The following is a 10274-nucleotide window of genomic DNA, read 5'->3' as shown; positions in this document are numbered from 1 at the left end:
AATAATAATAGCAACAAAGTCTTGTGAAAATTCCTGCCAACAGCAACAAGTGAAACGTAAAGAAAAAAAAAAAAACATTTAAAAACTAAATATAAAAAAATAAAAAACAAAAACAACAACAAACTACACTGAGAGAAACGCTTCGAGCGTGTTTGGTGCCGTTTTGTGGTCTTGTTACTTCGTGATTTCGTCGCCGTCGTCAGCGTTTGCCGCCGACGGAGGAGGACGAGAGACGCGAAGCAACGAGCCGTAGCCAAAGCCTCAACACGGACGCATTTATGGATGCGGGCGGCCTGCCAGTGTTCCAGAGCGCCAGCCAAGCAGCAGCAGCCGCCGTCGCCCAGCAGCAACAACAACAGCAGCAGCAGCAACAGCAACAACAGCAGCAACAGCATTTGAATCTCCAATTGCATCAGCAGCACTTGCAGCAGCAGCAGAGTTTGGGCATACATCTGCAGCAACAGCAGCAACTGCAACTGCAACAGCAACACAATGCACAGGCGCAACAGCAGCAGCAGTTGCAGGTGCAGCAGCAGCAGCAGCGACAGCAGCAACAACAGCAACAGCAGCAACACTCTCCCTACAATGCCAACCTGGCAGCAGCAGGCGGCATTGTCGGCGGCCTTGTCCCTGGCGGCAACGGAGCTGGCGGCGTTGCGTCTGCAGCAAATGTCGGCGGGCCCAATGGGAACAACAGCACCAGCAACAATAACAACAGCAACAACAACAGCATCAACATCAACAACGGCAACATTTCGCCCGGCGACGGTCTGCCAACGAAACGTCAGCCAATTCTTGACCGCCTGCGCAGACGCATGGAAAACTATCGGCGCAGGCAAACGGACTGCGTGCCTCGTTACGAGCAGACCTTCAGCACCGTCTGCGAGCAGCAGAACCATGAGACATCCGCGCTCCAGAAGCGCTTCCTCGAGAGCAAGAACAAGCGGGCGGCCAAAAAGACTGAAAAGAAACTGCCGGAGACCCAACAGCAGGCACAGACACAGATGTTAGCCGGACAGTTGCAGAGCAGCGTACATGTGGTAAGTGCCCAAAAATACATATTGAACTATATACATAAATATAAGAATAATTATTCAAAGGGAAAGGTTTTTTTCTTGAAATTTTCGTGTACGCGAGATATTCAGAGATGCTGAATTTACGCTAAAAACTCAGAACTTTGCCAGTAACTGCATTACAGGAACTGGCTTTTACGGCAGGATAATTGGGATAATTTCGGATAATTTTGAACCTAGTTTTGACATTCAGATAGAATTTAGGTTTAATTCGAAGCCAGTTATGCCAGTCGGATAAAATTCGGATAAATTTGTAGCTGGTTTTAACAATCAGATCAAATTTCGAATAATTTGAAGACAGATTTTACAGCCGGATAAAATTCGGATAAATTTGGAGCTGATTTGACAGCCGGTTGAAATTCGGAACTTAAAGTATAAAAAATTCTGTTTGAAAAAGAGAGTATGTTTACGTTGTCGGATAAAACTGGCTAATTTCGGATAAGAGCTTTTATAGACTGACAGTCCCGAAAAGTTTACGCGGCAGATGAATCTTTACGGATTATTATGGAATTCTTTTAAAAAGCCTCTTAAATTATGTGATACATGTTTGCAATTCACATAGCTGTTTGCAATTCCGGGATCGCAATTTGGACTTTTGTCGTTTGCCTTGCAGCACTTCATATGTATATATATATATAAATACATGTATTCAAGACGTGTGCATACATGCTTAGATACATATGTATCTGTCAGATACGTTTCTCTCACGCTCGCTCAGCAAAGGCTCATTGTGCGCTTATTATTATGTTTTGGGCGCAATATTAGAGCTGGTGCACGAAACGAAGCCAGCACACACTCACACACACACACACACACACACACACACACACACACACACACACACACACACACACACACACACACACACACACACACACACACACACACACACACACACACACACACACACACACACACACACACACACACACACACACACACACACACACACACACACACACACACACACACACACACACACACACACACACACACACACACACACAACACACACACACACACACACACACACACACACACACACACACACACACACACACACACACACACACACACACACACACACACACACACACACACACACACACTCACAGACACAACTGCACATGTATACAAAATAATAATGAGGTCAGCGTTTTTTTGTTTTATTTTTTATTTATTTATTTATTTTTGCTTTTTTTCAGTTTCAGTTCAGTTTCACTCGCATTCGCATTCGCATTCGCTGCCAAGTTGTAGCTACAAGATACATTTTGTTGTTGTTGTTGTAGGTACTGCTTTGGGTTGTGTGCATTTTAAATACCTTGAAATTATTTTGTAAGCCAAAGATTTTTCTCGTCGAATACTTCAAACAGAGCCCAGCGAACTCTGTGGACCTCGTCTCTGTCTTCATCTCCAGCTCGGCCGCATGAAGGCTTGCAACATGTCAGTCGACTGGCCAACGGGGCTGACTGACTGACTGATTGACTGACTGACTGACGAACTGATTGACTAACTGACTGACTTATGTAATTGTTGGTTCTGCCAATGCGCCGTTCGTTGTTCGCTTTCTGTTGCAATTCTAGAGACCAAATCGACCCCGTGTAATTGCCACAAATTTACAGAGTCAACTTCAACTTCAGCTACAACTGCAACTTCAACGCGATTTGAAAACTTCAAGTTTCTATTTCTTTTTATCAACTTCCACTTGAGCCAGACGTGAGCTATTCGCATTTATAGCTGACCAGTTGCCCATCTGCGAGCTGAACTGAACTACGCGAATCTGAGCTCAGTTTTGTTCAAATTCAGTTGTGCTTCTGTTGGCGCACTTTCAATACCCTGTAGTAGAGTAAAGCTTAAAGAAGGTAGTTTAATGCGTAGACAATGTATGTCATATCTTTTAGCAATATATATCTTAAAGACATGTTTGTTTCCGATATGTTTCGAATTTAATGACTTCAAAAACTAGAGATGAAAAAATGTAGCTTGTAGACTTTCGTAATACAGCAAAAATGTTATTAAAATATTAAATATCACACACGATTCCCTAATGATTCGATGGAACTCAGAAACAACAAGGAATAGATATAGAAAATTCGGAATGTTATTAAGACCATAAATAAATAGTTTTCCACACACATTTGAACTCAGGAATTGCAAGGCATACATATAGAAAGTTTTGAATGAGAACTTGCTTTGAATAAGTCCTTATGATCCTTACAAAATTGATGCAAACTTCTCACTCATTCACTTAAACTCGGGAGATTCGCATCAGCTAAATCAGCTCATGCAGCTAAAATGAGATAGGAATTTGGTTTATCTCACGCCAATTTGCTTAAAACGAAAATAGAATATGTACAACTTTGCATATTTAGAATAATATGTCTACAGGGCATCTTGCAGTCGTGCACTTGCAAGCAGGTAATTGCTACATTTTCCGCATCCGTTTGCAATGTCATTTGTGTCATGTGCGACCGGTAATCATTCACTTGTATATATAGTCGGTTCCGCCCCGTCCCCCTTCCCTCTTACCTACCCCCCTTCTTGATGGCTTACCCTTCCCTTTAGCCACGAACGATTCACAGTTTTTGTTTAATTTTAATTAGCTTGAAAGTCTTTTGTCGTTATTTCTGTATGCTCTCTCCGTCTTTCTCCCCCTCTCTTTCAATCTTTCTCTCTCTCTGCTTTCTGCGTAATGCAAAAATTTGTAGCTGATTCACAATGAAAGATTTTACTCTTATCCGCAAACACGTCAGTGCCAGTGCCAGTCCCAGCCCCTGCCCCAGCCCCATCCTCAGCCGCAGCCCCAGTCTCTTTATCAAGAGGCTTAGCCATTGCGATAAACGATAAATGCTGTTATTATTTCGCATACCTTCAACATTAATCGCTAGCTGGAGACCTCCGACTTGTCGGTTAACCGCAAACTATAATTATAAAATTAAACAGAAAATCTCTAGTCAAAGTTTCAATAGAGACTTAACTACTTAGAGCTGCTCCGATGCAGTCAAGTACTTCCTTTTCTATAGATTAGTTAAATAGAAGATTTTCATTTATTTTGTTAAGCTGTGCCTTAACTATATGGAATTGCAGCAAGTTCTTCGGGCAGTTCTTGACATTTAGTTGGGTTATTACAAATGCATTTCTTAATTACCTTTTAAATAAATACTCGAAGGTTCTCTATAGTTGGAAATATATAGATATGTATAAAGATATTTAAAAAATATATTTAAAAACAAAAGTAATATTTAAATTTAATGTATATGTATATATATAGTTCTTTTCATTATGTATTACAAAGAACAATACATTTCCATTTTGTCTTTTATTTTTAGATATATATGTGTATATATATATATATTATATATATATATATTCATTTGTATATATATTCGTCTGATTCGCACTCTCCCTAGTTGTTCACTCATCCGACTCTGCGACAGGTGGCATTAAAAATGCGCAAATGAATTAATGATCGACTGTTGTCCATCGAGCGCGTCCGGCCTCAGAGCAGGGGGTCCCAATCCTAACTCTCTAAGCTTTTCACTTTTCTTTTTCGTTTTGGTATTGGAAAACTTTTACTGCTGTTGTTGTTGTTGTTGCTGCTGTTGCTGTTGTTGTCGCTTCTGCTGCGGTTGGCAGTGAAAATCACGGCAAATTACGGCCAACAATTGGCGGCCGGCTGCAACATGCAAAACATGAAAGCAACAACAACAACAACAACAGCAGAAACAACAACAGCATAAGTAATACATATTGTTTATAATGCGTTTTTTATTTGGGAAAGTCGCGTGTTGCAATTTTCTCTCTCTTTCGTTTCTTGCATTCAATTTTTTCTCTGCTTCTTGTCGTTATTTTTTTTTATTGGCTTTGTCTTGAGTTGTTTTTCATTGTTTGTTGTTGTTGTTGTTGTTGTTGTTGTTGTTGCTGTTGCTGTTGTTGCCAATTTTCACTTCACGTGGTGGCATTTTCTGACAGACGTCAGTCAAAGAGTCAGAGCGTTGCATGTTGTCTGCCCCAGCACGACACGCGCCTCCCTCGAACCCCATTGTACCCTTCGGCACCTTAGTAGCCCATCCCTCTCCTTCGATCCTCCCTTGCCAAACATTCGACAACCCCTAGAGTTAGTTTCAGCCAGTTTTCGTGCCGCTGTTTCAAGTGCGAGATTGCCTTGGTGTTTGCTGTTGCTGTTGTTGTTGTTGTTGTTGTCTTGATTGACAAGTGACAACATATTATTGGCGTATCGTTTCAAGCTCAGCCAAGTTTTTGTTAAGTAAGTTAGTTGTTGTTGCTGTTGTTGTAATTGCTGTGGCATTGTGTGTTTACCTGTAGTGTGCAACTTGATGTGATTTTAGTTTAAATATGTATATTACTACGATTTTATCTATACAGATTGCTTCACATTTACAAGTGTTGTGAAACGATTTGTTTATCTTGATACTCTGGTCGTGGGCTGAGCTGTCGGGCGCTTGGCTTTGTTTTGCCTAGAGACGGATAAGTTTGTTTGAATCTATAACAGCTAGCTTAATTATCCAAGTGCATTTGGCAGGTTCGGATAAAAGCCGGATAAACTGGGAGAATGCAAGCTACTCTCAAAAAGTGTTGTGCGTATAAGCCAGGTCTACATTGGTTTGGAATAAGCTCCGGATAAACTTTGATAATCTTAAATAATTGCAATTTGTCTGCTATGCGTGTTGTTCTGCATTATTTTCGTTCCGGATAAGTTTTCATTATCCCGGATAACTCTGGATAAACTCTGATAAGTGCGGATAATAAAGAACACCTTCATATATTTTAATTTCTGTGCTTCTCAGCCCCAACAAATAAATTTAAGCACTTGCAAATGCTTTAATATATGCTCATAAATGATTTGATTTGGTTTTAAATTACTTCCCCGGGGATAAATTTGCAATCCATGTTTGTGGCTTGTTTGTCACAGCTCACCTTGAGGCACTTGTGCCGATTGCATTGCCGTGCGCGCGCGTGTGTGCGAGTGTGTGTATGTGGGCGTGGCATCTCTTTAAATTTTCTAGCTTACCATGTGCATAATTTATGTTTTTTGCGTTATACAAATTTGTAAAATGCATCATTTATCTTCGGGCCAAAGCTGACGCCGTCGTCGACTGCAGCGTAGACCGAAAACCGCCCCCGAGCAGCAACTGACACCCTCCAATCGAGCCGCCCACACCAACCGCCAGCCCCGAACGCACCTAGCGAGCGCACCCTTTGCGTGTTGTGTCTGTCTTTGGACTTTTTATTTTGGAAATGGGCAAAGGAAGGCAGCAAAGAAGTTGAGTGGCTTTGGCACTGGGACTGGAACTGGAACTTGAACGGGAACGAAAGCGGGAACTGGTGGTTACACAAAATCGATTTGCAATCCGAAGGCATTGCCATTGCAAAGAGTTTTCAAAATTTGCTAACCAATAAATGTCTGAGGGTCAAAGTTAAGCGATTGGCGAACATTTTAAATGAAGTTCGGTTAATTATTATGTTTTTAGGGAGTTGATAATAAAGGAACTATAATTAGGTGCAGCTATCACATTCTTTATTCATTATATTTCGAATCTGAGTTTCTCCTATTCATTAATTTTCATGCGGAACGATATCTAAACTTTTTCCCATTTAAACTAAGATGTCCATTACACAATCGGACGCTATAGATTTACCGAAGACTAATGATATTTTAAACAGATTATGAAATATCCATTAGAAGTTCATTGTAAAACAAAAAGGTCTTTTTTACTTTCGATTTGCCACAAACTTTCCACCTCTCTAATATACATTTTTTAAAAAGTTTTTCTTGAAGTTAGTTCATCTACATCAGATAAGGTGACTACTGTGAACAAGTAAGAGGTTCTAGTCGGGAGCTCCCCACTAGGAGATACCCTGAACCCTCTTCTTCCAACATATATATATATTCTATTTTAGAAGCTATATGTCAAGTTTGGTGACTCTAGCTCTTATTATTTACCAAAATAGCCCAAAAAACAGGATATCGATATCGATTTTGACCGATTGCTTGGAAACGGAGTAAGTTATCGATTATCGGAAACAAACTCGATCTGCGCAGGCAGATCATCTACATCTAAAATTTCAAGTCTCTAGCTCTTATAGGTTCTGAGATCCTTGCGTTCATACATAGGGACAGACGGACAGACAGACAGACGGACATGGCTAGATCGTCTCGGCTATTGGTGCTGTTCAGGAATATATATACTTTATGGGGTCGGTGATGCTTCCTTCTGCCTGTTGCATAAATTCGGATTTTGCACAAATACAATATACCCTTATACCCATATTTAATGGCCTGTGCGTTGATCATCAGTCAGTCAGTCAGTCAATCAGTCAATCAGTCAATCAGTCAGTCAGTCAGTCAGTGCTTGCTTATGTGTTCCACTGTGCACAGTGGTCTCAGTTTGTACAGCATTCTCACGCCTCGTTTCGCCTCATAAAACTGGTTTGCTTTGGGGGCGGGCAGCTCTCGTTTATGGGTTCCACTCGTACTTGGCTCGTATAACACACACTTATATACATACGCACACTAACTAATGCACGCACACATGCACAACAAGCTCACACACACAATGTCACGTTGTGTATTTGGCGCACTTCAAAGGCTTTTATGCGTTAGTTGCTGGGGTCCTAAAAAGGGCAAAGGGGCAAGGCTGAGGGATGTGCTAGGGTGGGGAGGGGGTCGAAGGGAGGCGTGGTGTAGCTGAGAGAAAATGCATATTTGAAAATTTTACATCTTTTATTTATTATGTTTGGCAAATTTCATTGCATATTAATAATGCAATTTTCTGCTGCACTTTGAGCTGTGAAATTGAGAGGCGGCTGCTCAAAGTGCTTTGCCAACCCCTCCCACACCCCTCCAGAGCTAAAGCTTATTTATAAACGACAGGGAAAGCTGCGGCCAACCGCAGACCACCCAACCCACCCACCTCGCTGCCCGATCCTCTCTTTTTGCAGCCATTTGGCCAATTGTCTTGCAGATTTTAATTGCTGCACGCCGCAGATAACAAACAAGACAAAGGCGTAGCAACAGCAGCAGCAAGGGGGGAGTGGATCGAATGGAGGGTGCCCTTTTAATATTTTAACCCTTAAATAATAATGCAGATTTCTTTTTGCATTTATTTTATGCATGTTGCGTTGAATTTATTGAAAATTGCACATGAAAATCACGTGACTACACACACACACACAAGCGAAGGGGCACACACACTTACTCAAGGGAGTGGGGCTGCTTCTTTGAATGCGCTGTAGTCATTGTCAAGGGGTATGCTGGATTTGTGCCAACTTATGTAACAGGCAAAACAAACCATCGATGATCATATAAGGCATAAATATTCTTGAGCAGGAAGACAATCGAAGGTAGCCGACTGTAGGAATACCCTACGAATCTAACTCTCTACACAAGCTAGATACTTCAAATGCTGCATATAGTTTTTCTTTCCATCAATAATAACATCTTACATTTATACAAGCCGAATGCACCTAAAGACCTCAATACCTCATTTTGTAAGGTATTATCTTTAGTTTTGGTATATGCTATATTTAAATCCAGAAAATTATAAGCCAATCGGACATTGAATTATGCAGTTATTAAGGATTTCGTTTTTCACAAAGTGTGACAAAGCAAAAGAGGAAGCACAGCTGTCAACTCCAGTGTGTGCTGTGTGTGTGTGTGTGCATTAATGTATGTGCATGTAATATGTAATATATAAAAATGTTCGAATGTATAGCGCTCTGTTTACAGGGTATTTTGTAGTCGCGCACGCTTGACTCTCTGCTGTGACTTGTTTCCTTTTTGCTTTGAGCAGCCTGCCCTTGCAGCTCCTCTGCACTCGTCAAGCCTTCCACACATGGACTAACAGCGTGTGCAAAGCAAGACAAGCGGGCAACCGTTCCCTCTGACAGACCCCCCCGCCTCCCCTACCCCTAACATACTACCCTTGCCTCGAGGCTGGCCTTAAAATCGATAAACTCATTTTGAAGTTGTCGCTCCTTCTCGCTCGCGCTCACTGTGTGCCTGGGCTCTTTGTACGTGTGTGTGTGTGTGTCTACTTACTTTTATTTTCTATGCGCCTATTTACCCCGCGCTCTGCAAGCACCCCTCCCTCGGGCTTGTCAGCTTTTAAAGCTCTGCTCATCTGAATTTGCGGCTGTTGCTTTTGCAGCCAGCAATAAATTTGCCTTACAGTCAACATTTCAGCTAATTAATTTAATTAAATTTGTATGCTCCAAAGTGCGGGCAGCTTCTATTTGTCTCTCCCTCTTTTCCTTTATGTTTTTTTTTTTATAGCTCGTAATGCTCAGTGGGTAGCTGGCAATTTACAACGGGATTGTCACCTTTTTGCTTTTAATCGGGGTATTGAATTTGATGGATCTATTCAGATTATGTGCTGCAAATGTACAAAGAAACTGGGAGGTTAGCTTTAACATGCGCAGCAGGGCGACACGGATGAAATGTTTACTCGAATAGGGATTGCTTTAATAAAGCGAAGACTGCGAAAATACTTAAAAAGCGATTCAAAATCAAAATGAGTTTTAAATATTAATCCGCTTTGGAATTATTATCCTTGGTCTGTTGCCTGAGTAAATAGGAACTTAAAGCTCTCATTTGTTGAGCTCTTTTTTTCAATTTCTCCAATTAAAAGAATAAACTTTAATTTATTATTTCCCTTTCCTAATTAGCAAATATAACTATATTTTATTCGATTTTAACATTGCTTCACTTTCACAAGTATATCCAGAGAATACTTTTCAATTAAAAATAATTACCAGCTGCATTCAATTTTCAACCAATTTAAACTTACTTTTTAAATAGATCCCAAAAATGTTTTTAATTTTAAACGGAATTCTAAGCTGCATGTTAATCTGCCTGCCTCTTGCTTGCAATGCGCTTACTATTAAAGCGATATGGCAACGCCGAGCAGTGTCAGTGTTGATAAACCAAACCGCAAGCTACCGCAATTTCTCAATCATAAATGCTGACAATGTTGTCACTGGACAGAGGAGCTAAGTCCAAAGCCACCTGCACCACAATGCCCACTTGTAGTCCCCACGCCCAACTTTTTCTGGAGTGGATTCGACTTGTCGACTGTTGAGCGACGACAGCATTTGCCATTCGGTTTGCCGTCTTTTCTGACTGCAGGATAAACGGGTGCAGGAGAACGAGAGACAGGATAACGGCGCCAGACGCCAATT

At 41.2% G+C, this 10274-nt stretch overlaps 1 protein-coding gene across 1 annotated transcript in view; it reads left to right on the top strand.

Moving 5' to 3' along the window:
* The first annotated feature begins 111 nt into the window (after positions 1-111).
* Positions 112-10274, top strand: part of LOC115764508 (neurogenic protein mastermind) — a 63811-nt gene continuing 53648 nt past the window's right edge. The window contains exon 1 of the mRNA XM_030707602.1: positions 112-1040. Coding sequence (XP_030563462.1) covers positions 279-1040 — 762 coding nt within the window. The 5' untranslated portion in view covers positions 112-278. The remainder of the gene's footprint in view (positions 1041-10274) is intronic.

This window comes from Drosophila novamexicana, unplaced genomic scaffold (genome assembly GCF_003285875.2).
Source record: "Drosophila novamexicana strain 15010-1031.04,08,12 unplaced genomic scaffold, DnovRS2.1 tig00000858-arrow-arrow-pilon, whole genome shotgun sequence".
In the NCBI taxonomy this organism is placed as follows: domain Eukaryota; kingdom Metazoa; phylum Arthropoda; class Insecta; order Diptera; family Drosophilidae; genus Drosophila; species Drosophila novamexicana.
This window is presented reverse-complemented; position numbering and strand designations above follow the sequence as displayed.